This window comes from Antedon bifida, chromosome 5, assembly GCF_963402885.1.
Source record: "Antedon bifida chromosome 5, ecAntBifi1.1, whole genome shotgun sequence".
In the NCBI taxonomy this organism is placed as follows: domain Eukaryota; kingdom Metazoa; phylum Echinodermata; class Crinoidea; order Comatulida; family Antedonidae; genus Antedon; species Antedon bifida.
Window position 1 is genome coordinate 8769767 of NC_136230.1, and position 26344 is coordinate 8796110.

General features: G+C 33.7%; 2 protein-coding genes across 2 annotated transcripts in view; one reads left to right on the top strand and one right to left on the bottom strand.

Moving 5' to 3' along the window:
- Positions 1-8133, bottom strand: part of LOC144843818 (uncharacterized) — a 15128-nt gene extending 6995 nt beyond the window's left edge. The window contains exons 1-8 of the mRNA XM_078700772.1: positions 8074-8133; positions 7142-7186; positions 5827-5867; positions 3103-5174; positions 2124-2247; positions 1826-1881; positions 1168-1236; positions 284-433 (exon numbers count right to left, since the gene is read on the bottom strand). Coding sequence (XP_078556898.1) covers positions 284-433; positions 1168-1236; positions 1826-1881; positions 2124-2247; positions 3103-5174; positions 5827-5866 — 2511 coding nt within the window. The 5' untranslated portion in view covers position 5867; positions 7142-7186; positions 8074-8133. The remainder of the gene's footprint in view (positions 1-283; positions 434-1167; positions 1237-1825; positions 1882-2123; positions 2248-3102; positions 5175-5826; positions 5868-7141; positions 7187-8073) is intronic.
- A 363-nt stretch (positions 8134-8496) lies between these two features.
- Positions 8497-26197, top strand: LOC144842616 (uncharacterized). Its single transcript, XM_078699073.1, has 15 exons — positions 8497-8543; positions 10917-11046; positions 11483-11676; positions 12494-12651; positions 14072-14130; positions 14324-14413; positions 14703-14765; positions 15309-15427; positions 16097-16202; positions 16538-16603; positions 16763-16861; positions 17248-17360; positions 17836-17962; positions 18570-18692; positions 18906-26197. The coding sequence occupies exons 2-15, from the start codon at positions 11008-11010 to the stop codon at positions 23160-23162; spliced, it is 5613 nt and encodes a 1870-aa protein (XP_078555199.1). The 5' UTR covers positions 8497-8543; positions 10917-11007; the 3' UTR covers positions 23163-26197.
- The last annotated feature ends 147 nt before the right edge of the window (positions 26198-26344 follow it).

Sequence of the window (26344 nt, forward strand, 5' to 3'; positions counted from 1 at the left end):
AATTAATCTGATGTTTATTATTATATTATGTATTTAATACAGAAATAACCTTCTTCACTCAGACAGTAAACGTGAAAAATATTTTTTTGGAAGGCTCTCAGAGAAATTGGGAGGGTTGGAATGTCTGTAAGCCTTGACATTTGAAAATCCTGAATCACCACTACAATCTATCCTTCCAGACACAACAGCTCCTTGTGCTCTCCACCGAAGCAGATAAAAAAAACAGGTTTACTTTGTCTCTAAATAAGGTAGTTAAGGTAAATTTATAATTTTTTTCTTTTACCTCTAATTGACTTTCCACTTCTTTTTCAGATGGTGATAAAGGCTTGACAACGTTTATAAAATTCTTTGGAAAAATTCCTTCTTTATTTTTATTTTGACCACAAAACCAATCAGAATTCACTTCCTTTATTAAAATGATGACATCATCTTTCTACAAATATAAAAGAGATTAAAATGTGAAATACACTTTTATGGATTAAATAAAAACAATGCAGTATTTATGTGGTACTGTCTTTTGGAGGGAAGGATGTGTTCCATACAACACTGTTTGGTCAACAAGACAGGTTATTACAATATAGTGTGTCCTTCTCATTATGAAATACATGGCAAAATCTTTCTGGCAATAATGTTCATGTAGTGAGAAATATACAAGCACATCTTGAAAACATTTTTTTTACCAACATTGGATTGGCCTAGAATATACTGTATATATCATGACACCAATCAAGTTTAGTTTTAATAAAATATATATTTACTATCAACAAAATCCAACAAATAAAAGTAATAATTTTGCTTATAAAAAGACAAAATAAACAGTTACCCATAAGGCCAATTTACACAGACGAGCAGTAACGGTAATAAAAAATATAGAATCTATGTTATTCCTTATGACCATTTACACAAAGCGCGGAGCAGACAGGTGGTTTCCTCTGAGAATAGACACAGATTCAACGTGGGACAAGCTATGCAGTTTTCTCGCTTACCGTTTCCGCTCGTCTGTCTTTAAGCAGAAAATAATGGTGGGATTCCAGTTAACTTTTATGTTATCGCTTTATCAAGTAAATAATCAAATTTTTTGGTGAAAGTAAATAACACATTAAAATAGCCTATCTAACAAAACAATTTTAATAATTATTTTGTTCAATCTTTAAAGTATTTAATTACCTCAAAAGATAGTTCATCAACATTAGTTGCTTGGAAGGAGAATAGTGCAATTCCATGGGGTTTCTCAACCTAGAAATAGACAGAGAATATCATAAAATAAACAACTGATCTTGGTTGGTACTTTTATTCAAGTCTGTAGTCAGGGTGCATTATTTTTTTCCTATGAGGTTAAGGCAGAAATCATGAATAATGTATGACATTATTTTTCTATGATAAAGAATTGCAAGATAGCCAATATACTTCCTAAATATAACTCAGGGTGCCTGCAGACTCTTAGTCTAAAGCCTATACCTCTCGACCAACTGTTTGGCATGGCAAAACCTGTTGAAACGAGGTATTTGATCGCTGTCCATGTTAATATATAGCGACCCCTATATTTTCATAATTAGGGTCATGAATTATTCATTATTTCTTCCTTAGCCTCCCTGAAGTACCCCTTTCAAACTATCATACAAAACCAGCAGCATAGTAAATACAGTATGCATACTAATCTTACTCATTGTGGGAGAAACCCCTGGCTATGGGCTTGATATAATATAAATTTAGTCAGAAGTATATAGTAGTATTTTGTATATAAACAAATATTATGAAATAGTCTAAAATGTACTAATGTTTTTCCTGTGGCCAATGATAAACAAACAAGAAAATTAAAACTCACTGTATATTTAAATAGTGGATGATTGGGTCCTGGCCTTGGAGGTAAGTTACTTTTACCTAAATAAAACACACAATTAAACAATTATTAAACATTAAATAAACAACCTTTTCAGTCACCCTCTGGCTGGATGCCAGTCCAAAACATGGTTTAATTTTTATTTCAGCAGCACTGCCAAATACAGTACAGAAAAACAATGACCACATTTGTTTTGTCCTTTGATTAATTAGTCATGACAAAGCTACAATGAGTTGTTTGTGTTGTCAGCAAACAAACTACTGTAGACACTGTAGAATCTCACCTGCTGTCTGTCCACCAGGTCTCATTGGTGCCGGTCTTTTTGTTTTACCGTTTGACTTTCTTGGTTGTGATGGTTGCATTGGAGCTTTCTTCTTCATATTCTTAAGATTAGGGCCACTTGAAGGCTACAGATAAGGAAAGTATGATGAGGCAAAAGAAAGCAATATTTATTATATTTCAGACACAGGTTATTTTACTGTAATAACAAATGCCATCTCACGTGTATTAGTTCTGAAAGGAACTGTTGAGTTTCTCGACGTTTCGATCAATATACTTTGATCGTCCTCAGGAGTGAGAATATTCCTGAGGACGATCAAAGTATATTGAACGAAACGTCGAGAAACTCAACAGTTCTTTTCAGAACTAATACACGTGGTGCACCGCAAACTTTATATCAACATTCGATTTCGCCATGCAACCCTTCAAACAATAAATGCCATCTCATCTCCACTATGGGTTGATCCATGTCTTTCAGCTGCCACCAAAGGCATTCATCTATCCGTAGACAGATGTTTGGTTCCCACAAGGACGCAATGCAATGGATGTAAGTGTAATGCAAGAAATTTGACCACACACGTAATGTACTATATGAACGGTCATTGGTCAACTTGCTTGCATTACTCTTATGTTCTTACATTACGTCTGTATTGGAAAGGCAGGCAGAGGTGAAAAGTAATAACAATTTAAAGAGAATCAATTTAACAAACAAAAAAAATGTTTTCACGTAACATGAGTGTGTATGAAATGAAAGAATATTTATACATATCCCCATCTTATTTTACGTTTCCTCACTAATCTTGGTTCTCACTTCGACGCAACACAAAGACGTAAGCGAACCGTAAGCAATTAAACCAATCAAAAAGCAATAGATTATCCGAATTGAGTGATTGGTCAAATTACTTGCATTGCACTTTCGTCTTTGCGTTGTGTTGGAACCATGCTTTAAGAAACCTTTAATAATTGTTTGACATTCAACTTACCCTTGGAGGTGCTTTTTTCTTATTGGAAGGCTTAGCAGATGGTCGTATAATCGTAGGTCGAATTGTTGCTTGTGGCCGATCCATTACATTTGCAGATTTATTCTGAGCAGATGGAGCACTTACTTGTTTACTGCTGTTAGGAGTAGGACTAGCTCTTGGCTTTGATTTTGGAGCTAATGGTGCTTTGCGTACAGGTGCCAAAAGTAGATTTGAATCAAGTTGTGCCAGAGTCTTTGTCTGTTGTGGTTTTTCTGTCGCTATCGGATCAAACAGATCTGCAATGTCTTTCATATTACTTTGACTAGACACAAATTGTGGTGCTTTTTGAGGTATTAAAGGTTTCTGATTCATAGGATTCCATGAGGTTGATTTATTTGTTGTAGTCTGAGAAGTATATTGCACTCTTTCAACAGGAACTGGTCTTGATTTGGAGGAAGCGGAAGAAGACATCGATGATAGGAGTGACAATCCTTTGGCAGTATTCGAGACAGTCGCTGGGTCTGGAATCGTGTACGATTGTTTGGAGAAATTAGTTGATTTACCAGTGGTCTGTTGCTTGTTGACAGTATTTGATTGAAACTGGGAAACAGATGCAGATATTGATGCCATTGCGGATAGGCCTTTCGCAGCTGTAGAGATAGTTGCTGCATCTGGAATCGTGTACGACTGTTTGGATACATTAGTTGATTTACCAGTGGTCTGTTGCTTGTTGTCAGAATTTGATTGGAATTGCGAAACAGATGCCGACATTGATGACATTGCAGATAGTCCTTTTGCAGCTGTATTGATTGTTGCTGCATCAGGAACTTGACTACTCCAATTTGATGCAGGTGGCCTGTTGGATGCAAGTGGTCTGTTTGCTGCTTGTGGTTTTGGTTTAGTTTCAAATGCAGACATTGTTGAAGACACTGCTGACAAGCCTTTTGATGCTGCTGATAATGTGCTTGCATCAATTGACACTGTCTCTGTTTTACTATTCGTTGCTTTTGACAATGAAAATGGATTTACAGGTGAATGCGATGTCTTTTCAGGTGGCGAGGGTTTAGGTGGCTTACTGACACCTGTATTAAATGGTGATGTGGTTCTTTTTGTATTGGTGGAGTCAGAATTACCTTTAACTTTAAGTGATTTGTTCAGACCTTTTATTGCATCGCTAACAGACAATGCATTTGGTACAACAACATTATTTTCCTTATCATTAAGTTTATCTTTCACCTCTGAGACTTCTTCAGAATTTGTACTAGTGACTCGACGCCTCGGTATTGCCATTGGGCTTGATATTTTATGATCCGACTTTGGGCTTGATGGTGGGGGAGGAATGGCTATCCTAGCTGTAGGCTTAGGCTGCTGTAAAGGCTTAACAGCTGGCTTAGGTGGTTTAGTGGAAGTCTGTGGAGGAACTGGCTTTTTCTTTTGTTCAACAGCTTTTTCAAGTTCATAAACAGCAGATGGTTTTTCTGGCATCTTTTCTATAGTATTATTATCAGAGACATTTTTGTTTATTGTTTCCTTTTTTTCAGTTTCTTTTTTCGCTTCAAAACTTAAACCACGTTCGTATTTTCTTGATGGTCTATTTGAGGGGAGTGGAGGAGGTTTATTGGTAGAGCTCTCGGTTTCAGAATTTATCTTTAAAGATTCATTTTCTGGTGTACCGCCACCAGACTGGTTTTTCTCTGAGCATGAGCTTACTCTTGGTCTTGGTTTCGGAGTCAACTTGTCACTGCTGGTTGTGTCTGCAGTTGAACCTGCCACCGATGTTGATGATGAATTTGAAAAACGTGGACCAGACATTGGTCTCTGAGGTCGTTCCAAATTTGCTGGTTCTTTTTTAGAGTGGTCTTGATTTGGTATATGTGACGATGCTATTTCTGAAGGACTTTTCCTTGACAAGACTGGAGAGGCAGTACTAGAACTGCACACAGAACTTGTGCGACTTTTACTGGGTGGGGTGTATGCAGCCTTTGGCCTTGATGTAGGCAATGGTGGTGGAACATAAGTTCCTGCTGGTCGATTCTGTGGAAGAGGTGGTGCTGCGTCTGTTGATCGCTCGTTTGTACTCAAAGACTTTAAACCTGTCATACAATGCAAGAACAAGCTTTTTAAATACTATGAAAACCAAATTACTGTACGATACGATAGTAATTATTGTCATTTATACAACTAGGTACAAATGAAATTTGGTTGGTTGATAAATGACCAGGGACTATGTCAAATATATTCATTCTAATTTCTACTGCAGTAACTACATTTTATAAATGTATTAAACTACTGTGGAGTAGCTTTGCGTCAGGGACTTTTGGTCAGATTTTGCCCTACTCTGATGTAATTTGTACTTCAAACTAAGTACATTTGAGCGTAATTTTCGGCTGTACTAACTACATCTCTTTAATCTTGTTTATTTACAGTAGCAAGCTTTGTTTGGGTAATCAGTACACACAGTGTTAAAATGATCATATAAAAAATGATCATACAAAAAATGCATACATTATTGTAGAAACTGAATATAGAATAATTTTGCCATGTCTAAATTTCTTTTTGCCAATGATAATCATTTATATTATAAGTTTTAAAAGCAGTTTTTCACTAAAACAGTCTTCAATATACAGTAGTATTAAAGGTGACACCCCTACAGGGAACATTTTTTTGTGCAACAAACATGCAAGACCTATTCAGAAAGAGCTGTAAATAATAATAAGTGAATTTGTAATAAAAGATTTGACTTACCTCCATGAGGAGCGGGTGGGGCGGATCTAACAGGATCCATTCTAAGGGAACAAATACAAAAGGTCATGAACATTGTATTGTACTCTACTCTATAAATGTAAACAAAGATATGAACTTGCTAGCATAACAGTTTACAAAGCTAACAATTCTGCCTAAAACAAACAATGATTAATCAAGATTATATTAGTACATCATCAGAGGTTTATTTATCTAGTAAAATTACTAACAATAACATGTAAAAATGTCTGTTAGGTTCGTCTTATTTTGTCAGAAATTGGGCATTAATCACAATGGACAATCCTATAATAACCACCGATTCAACTGTCATAAATAAAGTAGTTAAGCTCTGTCTACACTATCAAACATGTGACAAAAAAATGTGATGTGCCCATATATGGATATGATGATGTCATATCACTACTATTATTATATTATTTACTAATATTTAAGCACGATCACACTTTTATCCAACTAGGTTGATAGTGTAGACAGAGCTATTGATGGAAAGTGCTACTGAATATAACATTGCATGTGATTATAGAAATATGTGCTATGTTAATTAAAGATGTATTGTCCCTTGAAACACAAAAAAGTGAAGGTCAAAATATTCTAAATTTAAATTGGCCATATCACATTAATGTTAAAGTTATTCACTTTAAGTCAAAAATTCGAGCCAAAAACATCAAGTTTACGTAATTAAAAGGTAAATTAATTTGATTACATTTCGTCTGGAAAATCGTCGCGAGCAAATGTAAACAAAGATTTCAAACCATGAGTATGCATTATGCTAATTAGGATTGTTTACAACTCGTCACGGTTGAGAAGGTGTTCACATAGATCGCGAGGAAGTTTTATGATTATGCATACAGAGTAGCCAAACAAGCGCGTTGCATTATGAGATATGTTTTGATCGAAAACTTTGACTGGAAGTCTGAAAGTCAAAGTTATTTTTTGAACAAAAAAAAGTCTGTATTTCAGTTAAATGATTTTTTTTCCAACTAATTTTTGGTGAAAGTTAATAACTATTATGATACTTCAAAATGATTCACTTTTTTTTTTAATTTTTTTTTTTTTTTTGGAATTAGTCAAAGGGACAATACATCTTTAATCACTGATTCAACTGTCACAAAATAAATAAATAAATTTGTTATACATTGATTCCCTGAATTGATCAGGGAAGAGCTAAATTAAATTAATTCTTCACTGCATTGATGTAAAGTGCAGCTGAATATTACATTGAATTTGATTATAGAAATATGTGCTATGTTAATAAATGTAAAATGTGATAACAACATAATTCATTCAAAGTAGTTACCTGAGCTGTCAAAAATGTACCACCTTACAATAAAATGTATGTCCCCTAAAACATGAAAAATAAAGATGAATAGAATCTTGAGCTTGAGTAAGCTATTTTGTAGTTATAATAAAGTTGTTCAGTTCTGATTTCGCTAAATACAAAATAAATGATTACATTGTGTCAAAACTGTGTGTCAGTCAACCGGAGTGTCAGTCAACCACAATTAACATGACGCATTCTTACAATAAGACTTTCTGGGAAACAAGTTATATTTTGCCAAAAATTAAAATGATTAATAGTAATTAATCTTTATTGGTATTATACTTTTGTGCCGATTAGATCCCGATATATATAAACTATCTTAGTATGGTCAAGTCTATAAAGTATATACAAACCATAGACAAGATATAAAAGACTAGGCCTATAGACCTACTTGTGTTTTCATCAATAAAGAATCAATACAATGTATTTATTATTTGTGGTATTTTATTTTACGAGACCCATTTTTATTACATACATGGGTCTAACAAGTTACAAATATGACTATGAAAAAGTAATCAAAATTACTGTTACTTGCATTTTTATATTTTAGGCCTAAATAAAACTATTTTTTAAAATTTCAAATCAATTATTTCTTGTGACAGACTACAATACATACTAAAAAGAAAAAAAAACCCAATAATTAACGTCAAAATAATGTAGGCATATTACACTTAAGTTTACACTGGTCATTCTACAGCTAGGCTAGGCCCCCTTGGTTCGAGTGTACATGCCTCACCACATAAAACGCCTCCCGGTCCATTCCATCCTTTGAACCGACAGAAACCTAAATTCTAACGGACGGAGGTAGGCCTAACTTTAGAATGTTAAAAACTAAGCAATAGTCGGTAAAATTACACGTATCATAATCACAAACTTATATAATATACATTCATAATAAAAATAAATACCAGTTAATTGATGATAAAAGTATGACAAATTGAAAAAAAATATATAATATGAAACTCCTAGGCCTAGTTTCTCGCGAATATTTACAATATGAACTTCCGTTGTTTTCTCTCTCCCCCCCCCCTGCGCATTTTATTTGTTGTTTTTCTCATTTAATTTCTGACGAATCATTTGAACTTTGATTGAGTCCCAAAAACGGACCCATCTCATAACAAACTACTCTTTATATTGCATAGCTGAAGGGTTTGTCGAAAAATGAATTATTGTCGTTTAAATTACCAATAAATTGTAGAATAGTTATGCTTTAAAATGAAAATAAAGCATCAAATATTTATGTGTTTATTTCTAAAAATTAAATCGTCTTAAAATAACTTCCCGGTGGCGCTATTTAGGAAAGCCTTTTGCTATGACGTCATGACCTGGCGCCAAAGCCTTATAGAAGATGCTAAATATGGGAAATCGTCCGAATTTCGTAAGTAATTTTGGTAGAAATATTGACTTCACCTTCCAAAAAGTATTATATAATGAATATATAATATATGTAGATATTTGTTAATAAATAATACTACACATTTTGTCCTTCAATCAATGATTTTAATCTGTATGAATATATAATGAGATAATTTTGAATCAATCAAAATGGATGGAAATGTCATGTGTAAAAAATGAAATGGTCACCAAACAACATCTGGATGTGCCCTAACTAGCCTACCCTGGGTTTATCTAAATACGTATGAAGTATTATATACTTGATATATTATTATACATCCCAAACATGCAGTTAGTTCATATCCTCATATAAATATTGCATTTGCAATTATTACTACGTTGCAATTCTTTAGGCCTAGAAAACCAATTTATGCTGAGAATGTAAAGGGTGACCCGAGATTAGACGATTTCCTCAGGTGGTGAATTAGGTCATACGAGGTAAACGGTGTCTGTTTGTGGCCTAACTTTTTTTTTTTTCGGCTAACCATATCTTCCATCATTTTAATCATAATTTTTAGCATTCATCCAACATCATAAGCAATTACACGATATCAAATACTATAATATAATACAATTTATTATATTAATATTTATTCATTTGATTAATTTATTTTTATTTACAAAATTATTAGTTACCATTTTACAATTAAATGTTTGCTCTACTCATCTCTGCAACTTAAAGCAGAAAATTGTGCAAAATAATAATTATTTTTCTGTTTTATCGTATGTACAGATTGGCTATTTTATGCTGTTGTAAACAGGATAAGCCTATTGCTAATGTTATGCCATTATTGTATTTCAGTAGCCAATATTTATAATTGGTAGAAACTCCATGTCAAACTGTTTATGAAAATGTTGGTTGTGGCGATTACTATATGTGGTATTGTAATCCCTACAATCATGGATTATCCCAAATATGCATGTTTTTTTAATCTAGTTGTTGACCTATAAATGTTACCACATTTACAACTCTTGACATATATCATGTAGTGAATTACAATATACAGATATAAGAGAAAAAATTGTTTATATAACAATTTAATCTTTCAACTCTTTAATTTCTCCCCTTAATTCAGATCTCCTACTGTGATTCAATGCATAAAGATTAATTATTTGTACCATTGCACTCATAAACATTAATTATTTCTATACCATTCCAATGTAGTTTTGTTTATAAGATTCAAAATTGACATGAAAGATACTAAGTAATGTTGTATGTAATTTTTAATTTTATTTGCATAATGAATGTAATTTTAAATGCAAATGTAGATCATATTTCCGTAGTAATGTATAAGTATGGACGTTCCATGGTATTTGAGAACTCTTACTAAACTGTCCCACCTACATACTACTACATGAATGATGTGCATGGGTGGTCACGCTCATGTATTTTCTAATTATAATCAAATGCACAAGTTTGGAAAAAATTAAATTACTAATATTTTATACAATATTTACGATGATGGTGATAGTTGATATTAATACATAATACTGGTTATTATTCTGGCAGAGTCACCGGGGGAGGTGGGTGTCACTCTTAAATATTTCCATACAGGGAGGTGCAACATTTACGGATATTTTCCCAAGGATTTGGTACCAAAAATCGTGCAACCCGGGGCAGGGTCACCCACATTCAAGCTTTCTTGCCTACCTACAGTATATAGTTAGTCTAAATATTTTATTTTGATACCTTCAACCCAGCATAAATTCCACATACCACCTGCCCCAAAAACTTCTAACTGGAAATATTTTCCACCTACCCTTTACCTATTTGACACAAAACATTGATTATTATATAGTACTATACATCCCTAATAAAAGTGTGCAATTAAATGTTACATAGGTTTTACAGATAGTTCTGAAATGTAGTTGAATAAAAATTACCCATATCAATATCATTTTGCTATTTTTATTCCAAACTGTTAAACTCACATGCATGACATACTATGTAACTACAGTATAATAACCTTTGTTTTTTTTTTAATGGTTTCAAAATAAATTAACCAATTAAGTAAATGCTTGATTCCATAAATATTGTTTTTATTAAGATTATTGAATTATTTCATAAAGATTAAAATAAATAATACAGTTTATCTTATAAAATTGGAATTTACCAGATCAAATTAATTTTAATGTCTCTTTGTCTGCTGCCCTCTCTTGTTAAGTTTGTTCTCACTCAATGAACAATTAGGCTTGTGCCATTGTTATGCAATTTTTGTCAATATTAAAATGTAATTGATAGGTTTCAACATAATATCTATACTTTGTTAGTAATTTAATTAACCCACTAAAACATTAAAAATATTTGTCATGTTTGCTGATTTTCATGTTCATGAAAAACTGTCTATTTTTTCAGATAGTCACAACATAGATGCTATTAGCATGGCAAGAATAGTCAAAGAGTAAATTATTATTTATATCTAGACTTGTTTCACAACAAGACAACCATGTATAGCCAATCAGGCAACCACAATCAACCTGCGGAGGTGAGTGTCCTAATTTAGGTACTGTAAAAATGGTTCATAGAAAGAAACCAACTTAAACAGCTGACAGAGAAACTGGGAACTGCTTCGTCGCAGGATTGAGTTCAAGCATCTTGGTGATTCTAATAAAAGTTGACATATGTAGTTGAGTATTCTATATTCTCAAGTTCGGACCAATGCTTTTCCTAGCCATGTTTATAATGTTGATATAAAGTTTGCGGTACACCATGTATATATATGAAAAAACTGTTTCGTTGTAATCAATATACTTTGATCCTATTTTTTTTTTTTTTTCGCCATGCAAACCTTCAAACAACATGTTTATAATGCACATTGTTTACATGCCGTTAGTACTGACAGTCATGATATGCAAAAGATGTTTGTTATGAGCATAAATAATGTGTCTATAGTATTCATACTGTTCATTGGATTTTTTAAGGTTTTCCGCAAGGATTTAATAAGTGCCATGAAGCTTCCTGACTCGGCACATTTAGATCATGATGAATATTTCTTGATGGCCGACACATGGAAACCAGAGTGGGAGAAAGGCGTACAAGTACCTGTTAATCCAGACCGTGTACCATGTGCAGACATTAAAGAGGTTCGTCCAAAAACACCTGGTGTCTACAAAATGTAAGTGCCTTAATATTATATTAAAGCTTGATTCACACAAGGAAGTAAGCGCAACATAAGTAATTTGGCCAATCACAAGCGATGAATTATCCCAACTGTCGCTTGTTATTGGTCAATTCGGGTTCCGTTGCGAATACGTCCTTACGTTGCGTCCTAGTGGGAACCAAGCATTACCATTAGAACCCAATTAATTGAGGGGACAATGTGTCTCCTTAATAGGCGTGTCCTCTGATTAGGCGTTGGCCCTCGTGTTAAAACATATTGGGCGTCGTTCGCTTTACAGGAATTCTACTGTATATTACATTTTCAGGTATTTTTCAATGCATTTACATTGCAATGTACTGTATTTACAGTAACACAATACCAAATGAGGTGGGATAATGTCAATTGCTTATGCCTATAATTAAAAGAATGTTTTGAATTCTTGTTTTAAATTCTCACAATGTCATCTTGTGATCATGATAGATGCACAGTTGCTGGTAAATTCATTACTATAACACAAAGTATGAATTAATTATTCCTATAAGATTTGTATTTAAATAAATCATTTAAAAAATTTATATTTAATACAGTAGGTAGGTCTAATGAAATGGCCTGAACATGTTTAGTTCAGTTTAATATTGCTTAATAAAGTTGCTGAAATGACCCTAAGCATGTTTAAATTTCTTGTTTCTTCTTTTTTTGTTCCCTTATTTTTTTATTCCCATCATTGTTACCATAATGGCCCTGGAAATGTTAAATTTTTTCATATTTTTTGTCTGAATTTAGTGAAATGGCCCTGAACATGTTTAAATGTCCATCTTTTTTTATCTGTTAGACCACGCAAGTTAGTGAAACTGCCACCAAAGGGTAATGATGATGAAGATGACAAGGACAAGGGATTCTGGCAGTCTCTAGAGGCTGTCTGCAAGTATGACCTAGACGACACGGACAGAATCTGGCTGGAGCTTGCCAACAACGAGAGAGAAGAGTATGGTAGGTCGTTTTTTTTTAGCCTTGTTCACATTGAACTTGTAACTTTACCCATTGGTAAGGCAAGGCCATTGGTAAATTTGATTATTGATCGCACAATGCACTTTAATACTTTCATCTTCGTCTTGAGAAGGCAGAGACTCAGTTTATCCATACTTCAGTTTGGGTAATAATGTCATAAACATCTACTTTCTTCCTTTTCCTTAAACTTGTTTTCACATTTTTTTTTAACACCATTAACCATTAGTAAACTCTCGGGGTGCCGAACCGAATCCGGTTGCGATGTGAAAGCAGTTTTATAAAATATCTTGAAAGAAAAAACAATTTTAACTGATGAAACCCTTAACCCTAATTATCGTGGCAAAACATTTTTCTTTTATGCCATTAATTCCATTTTAGATTGCAATTCAATAGCCACATTTTTTCTGTAATGTTTTTGCATATAATATCATGTTTTATTAATGTAATTATTAAATCAGCATTTACCTGGTTATAATGTAATGATGAATTATTAATGTAGTCATAAAGGTTGATACAACAAAAATTGTCTATATTAGGTATTAAATTAGCATTAGTCCAGAGGTAGCATTAGCCTAGATTAAGCACGTGCCCAGATTAAGTACATGCCCAAATTGAGCACTCGCCCAGATTGAGCACTTGCCCAGATTGAGCACTTGCCCAGATTGAGTACCTGATCAGATCATGGTCCTATAAATTTGTTACAAATTGCAGGTCCATGATCTGGAAAACAGAGTCTAATATATAAAAAAATGCTGCGCCTATAATATAAAATAACCAAAATATATAATAACAAACCTTATTCAATCAATCTTTTTTCTAATAAATAATTATTTTATAAAATATAAGTCTATCATAATTTTAATCTTTAGAAAGTATAAATTAAAAAAATTATGCTCAAAATAAAAGGTATTGATACAATGCAACCAAAACTTCAGCATAATTGCTAAAAATGATACTTTAATGTTATATGTTATCATTAACCATTGCCCTGAACTATCGGCATATTGTTTTTATTACCTATTTTGTATGTTTTCTTGTTATTACCTAATAATAATATACGCTCTAGCAGTTGAACCTAATAATGTGATATTAAATATGATTATAATGAAACGATTGTGTTGGTGGATTACAAACTATTATAAAACAGACAATGATGTGAAAGAAAATTATGCCTTAAGCTATACCAGGCCTTATGGGTAAAATAAAAGCATTTGAAAGGTTGTGTTCCAGTAGCCTGATAACGGATACTTTATTACTATAATTGTTTTTATGGCTGCAGAAAGACTGCCAAAGATTTGTATCCTGTGCTTGTAGCCTGACTGTAAAATAAAATGATATATTTAATTTAGATTGACTTTGTAAATTAATAACCTTTGACCTTTGTTTTGTAATTTCATTTCAGGTTATCCTCCAATTGATGAATATACTGTGGAGAGAATAATCGAAGAATGCGAAACACAGGTCGGTATTAATTAACCATATTCACAAATATATTAGAAACATTTTTTTCCCCAATGAAAATTGTTTTTGATTATCAAAATTAATAATTACACAAAATATGAAATTAAATTCTTATCATCTCAGCAAGGCCCACCTAAAATGTGAGTAATTTCAATGCAATTTCATGTCAATTGTTGGTTTGTTTTCTCCACAGTGCCATAGTAACATAGAACATGCAATACAAACTGAAGAGGGCCTCGGTATAGAATATGATGAAGATGTTATTTGTGATGTTTGTAGAGCTGTAAGTATTAGCTGACAAAATAGCATACTTAACAATGAATGAGTTTTTTAAAATGATATCATATGTAGTTATACATTATTTCTAAATACAACAAAATTTGATTTTGAGTTGTGAAATTTACATTAGCACATCATGCTTATACATATAGACAAACTTTAAATTATCGACGAAAATTATTTTGAAAACGTAACACAGCACACTGTTGGATACTGAATCCTATTTGCAATGGTCTATACACAACATAAGCATATAAAATCATTATCTTTCTTACACATTTGTTTATTTTTAGCCGGATTGTGAGGAAGGCAATGAAATGGTTTTCTGTGACAAGTGTGATGTCTGTGTTCATCAGGTAATTGTATATAATATACCGTATATCCTCAGGTATAATTCAACTTGGGGTCTAATCTCCCACCCCCTACTTTATATCTGATTTCACAAACAGTCATATTCCAGAGTATAGTACCAGTATTGACTTTTGGTCAGGATGTAGGCCTCTCTCTAGCAAGTTCAGATGAGTTTTTACAAGAAATGCTAACAATCATTTTTTTTCCTGAACCAGTCCCACCCCCAAAGTCGGCCCAATTTCATGTTCTGGGGGGTGGAGGTGGGGGCGGTGAGATTATACCAGAGGATATAAGGTTAATTATTATATTATATATGGCCCTGAAGTAAACTCTTCCAAAGTACGAAGATAATCTGTATTTTTTAGGAAAGTGGGGTTTACTGTATGCATGTTACGTTGGACCTTTGAGAATTGCAGTATAATGAGAGATAACATTTTTTATTTTTTTACACAATATATATTTACATAAAGTCATATTTTAAAAGAGTTAAATTTCATGGATACTATTTATAAAACAGTACAATTACACAAGCTCATTGTTTATTTTAGGCATGCTATGGTATCATTAATGTCCCAGAAGGAACGTGGATGTGCCGTACCTGTGCCCTAGGGATACAACCGGCATGTCTTCTGTGTGGCAAGAAAGGCGGAGTGATGAAAAGCACAAGGTATATTGAACACACCTAAGCATATCCTTGTGATTTGATTGGTTGATTATGTATCACACATTATTCAGATCTATTCTCACTATTAGGTGGTATATTCAGGCCTTGTCTTTTGAAAATTATAGATGTGCTACAAATTGCACTCCTCAATATAGTCAGGGGTGCTGTAGGTGTGCTGTTTGTATTTTGGTGTGTAGAAGTTTGCAAAATTTAAGGGTGTAAATCGCACTCCTCAAGGACAGTTTAGGAGTGCGTTAGGTGAGTGATCGCACTCGCTCGCCTTAAAAGACAAGGCCTGTATATTGCACTTTTGAGAATTCTGTGCTTATGACTGTTGCGATTTTTGCGATAGACCAGTCCATCTTTCAACTCATGAAAATATTCTTTTACTTTATAAACATTTATTAATAATGATGTACTAGCCAGTTAGAAAATGGCAAAATCAGCACTGTGGTCATGTTACAAGAGTTGTCAAAACAATATAGATTATCTGATAAAAATCCTAGAAAGTATGAAACCTTTTGCCATTTTCCCCCTGACTGTAGCAGTATTATTAATTTGCATTGCATAAATACATTATAAAGTTAATAGAAACAATTCTCAATTAGGATTACATATCATTATTTACAAAGTTGCTCTTCTCATGAATATGCATAACTTTATTATGATTAGGAGTGGAACAAAGTGGTCACATGTTAGCTGTGCATTGTGGGTACCTGAAGTATCCATTGGGTGTGTTGATAGGATGGAACCTGTAACAAAAATTTCACAAATTCCAGTAAGGATTATTATTCTTATCTTTCATATCACTTTGTTATAAGAACGATTTTTTCGACTCTGTGTATGATTTTTTTTATAAAGGAAATCAAAATGTCAGGCGCATACTCATGGAATATTAACAACGAATCAACCTAACCCCTAAATAATCTGAACCTAACCTAAAAAATGACCCAATAAATAGTTGGATAAGTTGTTGTCATGCTCTTGACTATAACTGGTATATATGACATTTTTTAATTCTAAATTAATCTCTAAATTCAGAAGTTCCAATAGTTTGATTTACTTACAAATTATACACGTTATTACAAGTAAAACACATTTACTTTATTACAGGCCAGTCGATGGGCGTTGGTTTGCAATCTGTGTAGAGTGAGGACAGGAGCGTGTATTCAGTGCTCTGTAAGTTGATACACATATTATCTTTTTACCTTTTGAGGACATAAAAGCCTCATGAAACTTATTAAGTTATATATGTGTTTAGGCTGAACAAAATTTATTTCATTCCATTTTAATGTGTTTATTGATTGCAAATTGACTATATTATGTTATTTAATGTAGGTAAAAACTTGCAAGACGGCCTACCATGTTACCTGTGGGTTTGAGAACAGTCTTGAGATGAAAACCTTTCTAGATGAAGACTCGGAAGTCAGGTTCAAGGTCAGTATATTTACTTCTTCAGATGTTGGTCTATACATGCCATTTTTAATAAAAAAAACATAGTGGGTTTTCTCTGGTGGGCTAAGACCAATGCTTAAACGTCCAGTTATATTTCTTAATAAATGCAACCTGTTGATAGCAGGTATCTTGCCTGACATATTGCAATTTATGCTTACACTTAATGTTTGAATAAGTTCAGGCTCATGACTATTAGCTTCAACATCCAGTCTTAGATAGTCTAATATTGACTGAGGGTAATGTTATAATAACATCTAGCATACAATTTCCCCAGCTTGAATAATCTGAGCCAGGTGAGATGTGCTAGCCCACACAAATAATTTATCATATTTCTATTTCATAACCCAACTTTATTACTCTTTTCTTAGTCATTTTGCTTAAAGCACTGCTCAAAGAAGCCTGATGTGGATTCTCCACGCAAACAGGGCATGGCAAAGAAGGAGAAAACACAGGAAGAGAAAGCCAATGATCGAGTCATCAGGTATTGCATATTAATTTCTTCTGTTTCGGCGTCCACAAAACAATGTTATTACATTCAACTCAAAATACATGTAGATGGAAGCTACTAACAAATCTTTAAAAAAAGGCTTCATTTGGTGGCGTTTCCCAAAAGCCATTATGAACCACCTGAACCACCTATTTTAAAACAACAAAAAGAACTGAACTGGACACATGCTACGCCATGATAATAATAATTTACATAAAGGTGTTCAAACATCTAAGAAAGAATTCATGCAACAATGCACAATCACAATAAACAATTCTTCTGAACATTTTCCGGCAACTCAAAATCTTTAATAACTACAATAGAACCTGAATTAAGGAGACGCTATTCTCATTGAAAATAATTACATACGCGCACACTCTTCCCTATTAACTAATACTTTTTTTTCACACTTGACCCCTGACCAATGTACACAATAACCAACAATGGTTTTCTTTTTTTGCTTTTTCAGAATTCAACGGATCATGGAGGAGTTCTATGACTATGCAGAATCTGAATCAGTAGCAGAGTCGTTAGGAATGAAGGATGACATAGACACTATAGACCTATTACTTCAGTACTGGAAGCTCAAGCGCAGGGTAAGTAGAAATTGTAAAAATTATCCTTTTTACAAACAATTTATATTTTTTTATACATACACATGTATAAAAATAATATCCTGGATTTATAGAGCGCCTAATGTTGTGAAACTTCCTAAGCGCTGTAGATATTATTACCCGGTCATTTTTGGATCAAACATGTATGGAAACATAATCCCATAATGCAGCTAGGAATCAGCACAAAGTTGTGTCTTGACCTTACCAAGTACCCATTTGTACAACTGGCAAATGTAGGTAAAGTGTCTTGCCTAAGAATACAAACAATGTTACAAGAATTGGATTTGTACCCAAAATCTCAGGATCAGTAGTCCAACACACCGCACCACACTCCCTTACAGCAGGTAACTTGCCATTTACAGGATGGATAAACTATATTGTGTGCAGCTTATAAACCCATTTGAGGCTTAGGGAGTGGAGAAGAATCATTTGTGTGTCATGTCCCTGTAGGTCAAGATTGAACCCTGGACCTTGGGATTGGAAGGCACGCATGTTAACCACCAAGCTACAGCTCCACTTTAATTTCAGTAGAAAATTGTGAAATATTTGAAGGAAACAATGACTATTATTGTTTATTTCGTTTATCTAGGCCAACTTCAACAAACCTCTCATTTCATTCCGCAAGGAGGACGAGACGCCGAGTGAAAATGAGGAGTACAACCTCACAGCACGTCTCAAGATGTTTGTACATCTACGACAAGATCTTGAACGGGTAGGTTCAAAATTTGATCTTTTTTTTTTCAAAAGATATTCTACCATTTTTCTCCCAATACCAGACTCTCTTAAACCAAAAACTTTTCTTGACCAAATGGCCAAAAATTCCTTTATAGCATTAAAATCTATTCTGAATACTAGACTTTTCGGAAAATCATTAGTTTACTGTAGTTGAAGTATTATTGAACATTTCCATATTTATCATTTTCAGGTACGAAATTTGTGCTACATGGTGCAGAAACGAGAAAAACTAAGCAAGCAATACCTCAAACTTAAACATCAAATTTTCAAAAAGCAATGCGAAGTTTTCAACAGTGATACCACCGATTTGACAGAAGAAGAATTAAATTTGTTCGTACATGCGGATTCGCTTAGCAGCAAGGAACGTGTAAATGAACGTTTGGATAGGATGGTAAAGTGCCAAAGTGCGTCGGATGACGATGATACATCCGATGTTAACTCGCCAAAAATGTGTCATAAATCTTTAGAAAACGGTGCATCGCGTAATCGACACAATACACAAAGATCAGTAGGGCATTCAGATGCTGATGTCAGCGATTTGGAAAGCGAGGAAGAAAAACATTCTACAAATGAAATGTTTAGTGCTAATCGTGAAATAGATATAGAAACTGATAAACAAGATATCTGTAGATCGCATAATGCAGATACAAAGAATCGTGTAAAACGATTCAAACGAACTGTAAATGGACGATTTGGAAAAAGTAGTCAGAAAGTTTGTAGATATGAAAAGAACTCTGATAGTGTTTTTGATGATGCGAAAGAGGAAATTGCACCCGAGTGCAGGAACGGAGTTGATGTAACAACTCGACATAAAAGTACTGACGCTTTACGTGAAATTGATGCGAAAGAAAACCATGGTATTTGTAAAGGAAAGAGATTATCAGGAAAACGTAGAGTTGTCAATGTTGAAAAAGAAAACGATGAATCGTTATCGGAAACGGAAATACTGCGACGAACAAAACACAATGACACTTCTATTGACCAATCAGAACAATTATATATTGACAACAGTGATAGTAATCTTTCATCAGATCTGCGGACATTAAGTTTAGGGAAACGGAATCAGAAATCACGGACCAAAGAATGGATTGAAGATATGAGTGATGACAGTTTATCAAATTTTGAAGATTTAAAAAAATCAAATGAAAATGATCATGTTAAAAACTTTAACCATTTAAGATGTGATAGCGATGATAGTGTTTCAGAAAGTGATCAAAAGCCAAAGAGGAACCGTCGCAGGTCCAAGCAAATGTCGGGCAATCATAAAATTGTGAAAAACAAATCGTTTGCGAATGAAAGCGATGATAGTTCTGTTGCAGTTCATGTGGAAGAGAAAAATAAAATTGTACCCGATAAACAAATGCAATCAAAAAATAGTACTGTAGACCAAAATGATTGTGCGGCAAAGAATCAAAGTATTTCTAAAAATATTGACACTAACTGTGCAAACAGTAGGATAACTGTAAGGACAAAGGCAATGCGAAAGATTCTCCCTCCCAGAGTAAAAAACTTAGTAAACAAACTGAAAGAATCAGCTAGTAAGAAAAATGATATCAAATCAAAAGTATTACCTGGCAAAGTGCATGAGAATGATGTAGCGCACGACAGTAATGATACTACTGTTAACCGTACAAGAAGTACAAGGAAAGGTGTTCGCTCACGAACTGACTCATCCTCAAAAGAGGAATCAAATGTGCCTACAATTAGTAAAGAAGTGAAACCTATTAAAGAGAGTGATGAGGCAATTACTACCCCATCAAGAAATCCGCGGAAGTTTGTTCGTGAAAAAGTAGAATTGCCTTCAAAAGAAAAATCAAATGGGCCAACAAGGGAGAGAATGAATTCAGAAATAAAATCTGAAAGAGAGAGTGATGAATCAGTAAATCTGTATTCACAGGAGAGTAACCGTAAAAGGACAGATTCGGTTTCAGAAGTAAAGTCTAGGTTTTCAGCCAATAATGATAGTATTGAGGTTGATATTAGAGCGGATAGAGACAGCGATGATTCAATACGCTCAACAAGGCGGAAATGTTTCCAAGCAAAAGTGCCCTTAGATACAAGTAAAAGTGATAAACAAATCGAAAAGAAATCTGAGGGTGCCAGTGATGAAGTTAATGCTCATCCAACAAAACATCCTAGAAAATGTTTGGTTTCCCAAGTTGACTTATCTTTAGATTCAAATATGCCATTAACTATTAACAAAGATTTTAATTCAGAAGTTATATTGGTTAAACAAGTTGAAGAATTGAATTGTCAGTTGACGTCTTCAAGGCCTCTTCGGAAGAAAAATGTACACACTACAAATGAAACGGTTTTACAAGTAGATTCATTAACCAATAAAGATACGGATATAGAAACTAAATCTAATTTTGAAAATGATAAGAAAGAAGCTGTCAATCCACGCGTGTCTAGGAATTTACGTAAACACGATACAAAATCAGAATTTGAAGCTAAGGTGGTATCAAATCATATTGGAAATGAAAATGTTGGTTCTACTCAAAATGTTTTAAGCAATAGCCACGGGAATCTAACGCACTGTAACACAAAAGAGTATAGTATGAAAGTTGAAGTTAACCAAGGCTCAGTTACGAAAACATGTAAAGCCTTACCTAAGAAGCCAAAAAGGCGGAGAGTGTCCAATAGCTCCACTACAAACACATCTCATTCGGAAACTAAGTTGCCACCACGTCGGTCAAAAAGAACAGTTGTTAAAAATGACCTAGAGGCTTCAACTGATCTTCAACATTTGTCAAATGAAATTGTAACAAAGAATTCAGTAATACTTGATCCAGTCATACTTGTAGAAGAACCCATTGATGGCTTGCAGGAACTACCAAACTCTGTACAGGTACCAAATTCTGCATCGGACACAACAATCAACGAGTCATCTGGGTATGTGGCATCACCACAACAAAATGTTCACCTTGAACTGGATGAAGAGAGCTCTTCAGGTGAAAGTCATTTTGGAATTCGAAAGACCATTACTGATTTTCTTGCTCATGGAGATTCATCTTCAGCAGCCGAAAGCAACATAAAAACAAATGTAGCTCCTCGTCAAGCCAAACGTCTGACTAGGTCTGTTCGCAATGCATTCGTTAAGCAGGTGCCTCCAAAAGAGAGCAGGTCATCAACAGAGAGTGAAGATGACTCAAAGACTGTTAAGAAACTGGCAGTACCCCCACCTCCATTAATTAGGTTGGAACAAGTACAAAATGAAGTTATAAAGAAAGAGATTGAAAACTTGCCATCTCCTAAAAAAGAGGAATTACCAGTTACGCCATTTCTTACTCGAGTGGAGAACATGGCAGAAACTCAGTTGCCTACAAAAGATGAACAGATTCCTTCTGCTCTAGTTCCTACGAAAGAACAGAATGAGCTGGTGGCACCATGTCCAGAAAAAGAAGAGAACTCATCACCTGTATTGCATCATGAAAATGAGATTGCATCATCATCAGACAGTGATTCAAATGGAAGCTCTGCAGACTCTGATAGTGGTCAGTCTTCCTCAAGCTCCTCCTCTTCGTCATCCCAAAAGAGCAACTCTAGTCAAAACTCATCTTCATCTAGTTCTGATTCTTCAGAAAGTTTTCATACGTGCGACAGTGGCAGTGAACATGCCAACTCTGATAAGGAACAACCAGATCAAGAAGTGGCTAAAAGAAAAGGGTTGAGAAGAAGCACACGGGTTCAGACCCAACAGCAGCAGCAGCAACAGGAACAGATGAAAGAGATAAATGCAATCACCAGCAATGCAAGTGAGGATCCTTATCATGAGGACCATATAGATGCAGAACTAGATGCTGTACCCTCCTCACCCATGATTGACAAGACCATTAGAAAGCGAGTACCAGAGGGAATTAAAAGAAAAGAATCTCAAACTGCCAATCCAAATGCTTTTGCCAAAAAGCCAAGGAGAAATGGTATTATTAATAACAAGAAAATTGATTCCTATTTTAAACCTATTTCAAAAACTGTTGATAAAGACAAAACTGAAGCAATACCGAAACTTATTATACGAATACCAGAGTGTATCCAGAAATCCCCAACCAAGTTGAAAATAAGAGTTCCAACATCACCCTATAGTTCATATAATAGTCCATATCGAGGGGACGACCACGTTCTGAAAAAGCGCATAAAAACCAATCATGTAAACAACACTGACGTTGATAATTTCCAAATAAAAGGTTTAAACACTTATGTCGCGAATGCAACATCAGTTGTTAGCTCACCAGAAACTAGAGGTGCTAGACGGCGGATTGATTTAGAGTTAAACTCAAAAAGTGTTGACCGTGAGTTTGAAAATGTGGACAATGAGATTAGTATATGTCGTTCAAGTCGTGAGCCAAGTCCAGTGTTGGATTCACCGCAGAAGCCGTTGACGGAAAGGTTAGTCTTAAGAAGGACGACTGGCAATAACTATCAGGTATCTCAAGGCAGCCAAAGGTGACAAAATCAGACAGAACAATTCAAAGCTCATTAGGTGCCTATATATAATATTGCCTAATATTTCTGTCATTGAATGTGATGATAAGAACTAATAGGGAACTTTAGATTTATTATTAGATATTTGAACAGTATTTTATTTGTACGGTATTGAGGAACTTTAAATTTGACTATTCATTGGTCCCAGTTTGCTACCCAATGTGCTATTTCACTAGTCTCAACTAACGTTTAAAAAATGATGTTTATCTTAGGTGGGTCACTGTATCTTTCCCTAGTTTTCTGACACGGACCTGTTACTTAAGCTTTGTCTACACTATCAAAACTTTATGTGACAAACAAATTTGATGTGCCCAAATATGGTAGTGATATAACATCATCATGTCAATATATGGGCACATCACATTTTTTTGTCACATAAAATTTGATAGTGTAGACAGAGCTTTATACAAACTGTGATGATTGGCTGCCTATGATGTAATCAGTGTTATAGTGTACAGTGGAACCCCTCTTTTGGTACACCCCTATAATAAGGTGAAACTTTCCCATAAAGGATCAAAGAGAAATATATGTTTAACACTCTTTTTGAGAGGAAACTTGTTTGGTCCTGAAGGTGTTTCCTTAATATGGGTTCTGCCGTACTTTCAATTTGGTTGACCCTTTAAGCTCAGTCTACACTATCAAATTAGTTAGACAAAAAAAGTCTGATGTGCCCAACAACATAACATTTTTTTGTCTGATTTTTAAATCTAATTGCAATTGTTAACATCTACTATACCGATTGGTCAGATTTCACTTGCTGTTTATAGCGAATCAATGTGATTGGTCGTTTAGATATGGTATAGGATATCTGGTGTTCTTTTTTCTTCAATATTGCCAATGCCTTAATCCACGCCTTACCAATTTTCAACGCAAATTGATTTATATATCTCAGGTTTAAAAAATCGTTTTTAGTTGCAAAACGTATCAGTATAATATTCAATCAACATTTTTTAAATGGTTAAAATGAATTCATAGAAGTTTCGTTGGATTCTTAAGTGTTCTATTATAGTACTACAAACCCCTCAAATCTGTTCTACTGCATTTTTGTCATGTCACTTGGATCCTCTGCCAATTTTCAAGACCTGTTATGCAAAAAGTAAAATCTGTTCATAGGACATATACACATGTGCCAGACAATATTTATTTTATTATTTTATTATATCTTGTTAACTTTAAAAAGTGCAGCATCAAGCCAATTATTATATCTATTATTTAATTTATTTTATAATGAATATCAGATAAGTACTAAATCTAGATAATAATTTACCAGATTTCCGGAAGAAATTTGACAAATTTATAAATGTAAAATTTGTATTCTAGAATTTAAATTATAGAAAGAAACAGTTATTTGTAAATTGTTATATAATTATGATTGTAATTTTTTTTATATTTATTATGAATTTGTGGAAATAGGCATGGTTGCTAATAATGCAGTTGAATTTGTTCATTTTTTTAAACTTAAATTTACTTTACGAAATCTTTAACATACAGCTATTTAACTGATGTAGTTTAATGTGTACAAAATGTGGTCTTTTAAAATAAAGATTTAAGACAGATAAAATCTGAATAGCAGTTACATTCTAGGCATAAACATCTGATTTAGTTGTAAAAGGACAATAAGTAGGGGCAGATCCAGGATTGTTCAAAGGGGTGGGGTCGCTAGCATAACTAGCTATCAAAAATTGTTCATATAATTTTAGGGGGTGGTAAGTCATGCTTGTCAAGCTGGATCCGCGCCTTAAAGCCGTCGCCCGTCATTTACTAGCCAACGGTTGGTCCGTCCCTAATTTACATATGCACCTTCAATGTCTTAATTGTTATAGGCCCACCTAAGCATTTAAATGAGGAAACTTGCTTAACGTCTCTCCTTTGACAGTATTTTCAATTACGTTGTGTGATGTACAGAAGTATTTTAACTATATTAAAACTATTTCTTGCCGTACCATTGGGGAATGTGTTATAATTGTATCTACAATGTTGCACACTTATATATGCAATCTGTACTCAACTAAAAAGTTTCTCATTTAACAGAATGAGATGTTTAAAATAATGTACCGTTTTTAAATGAACGTAACAAAGTTTTATTTTTTTTTGAGAAAGATAACTTATTTGTTGAAACACCTAAAGTTTAAGGTCATTTGTGAAACACATTCTGTATACAGTACTGTATATGGGAAATATATGTATACCATGCTTGTCTCCAATTAAGGACCACTTTTAAGACTAAGGCTTTAGTGGCAAGTTGGTCTCTAATTAAAGACCTGTATTTGGTATTAGTATTATTTTTCTATATATATTATCAGTTCTGACGTTCTGTTTAAAAGTTAAGCGACTTTATGAGATAGCGATGCTGTACTGCTTCTTAAAACAGTATGTCTTATAAATTTGTCAGATAATGCAATATTTTTTGTTATGTTTGTGTACATTTTAAATTCTATAAAAAAAAATTAAGATTTCAGAAAAGAGATTAAATATTGTTATTATGCAGTAGGTCTGTTGTACAAATCCGATTGGCACACTTTTGGAATATTTGGTACAGTATTTTGTTTCAGATAATTTTTAAATGAATTTATTTTAGATACTGTATTTCGTTGAAGGCATATGTTGTTTAAGGGTTGATGTTATTACTGTGTAGTTTATTGGACAAAAAAGTATTTATGGTAATTTCGAACACTTTCAAAACTTCATTACTGCATGAACTTTGAACCTTTGTGATAAAATAGTAGCAAATTTGATGCCATATTTTTAATGTACAGTGACTATTGATTACCTTTTTGAAACAAATCGGTGTATATTTAAAGAATTGGTATTATTGAAAAGTTATCTAGGGTGGTTTTTATGCTTTTTTTATTTCATTTTTCGAATTATTTTTAGTGTGTTTGTAAATATTGTGGAGTATATAAATCTTTGAGAAGATTTTTTTTCTCCTATATGCTTTCATGCCTTTTTATGTAAATATCTGAATAAAAAAGGTAAAATTGAAATGCTGCAAATGTGCACATACAATCGACGCGTTTTGCTATTGTTGTATATCTGGTATGAAACAGAAAAATAAGCAGACCAAAAGGAAGAGCAAAATAAGGAAATTAAAAACAGACAAAACACAAAACCATCCTGCCAATGGTAACAGCATGATGCTGAGCTCCG

Excerpts from the sequence above, each read along its gene's own strand:
- LOC144842616 (XM_078699073.1), top strand. The coding sequence starts at position 11,008 with ATGTATAGCCAATCAGGCAACCACAATCAACCTGCGGAG. Across the intron at positions 14,131-14,323 it reads TCGAAGAATGCGAAACACAG|TGCCATAGTAACATAGAACA; the intron begins GTCGGTATTAAT and ends TTTTCTCCACAG. Across the intron at positions 16,862-17,247 it reads ACTCGGAAGTCAGGTTCAAG|TCATTTTGCTTAAAGCACTG; the intron begins GTCAGTATATTT and ends CTCTTTTCTTAG.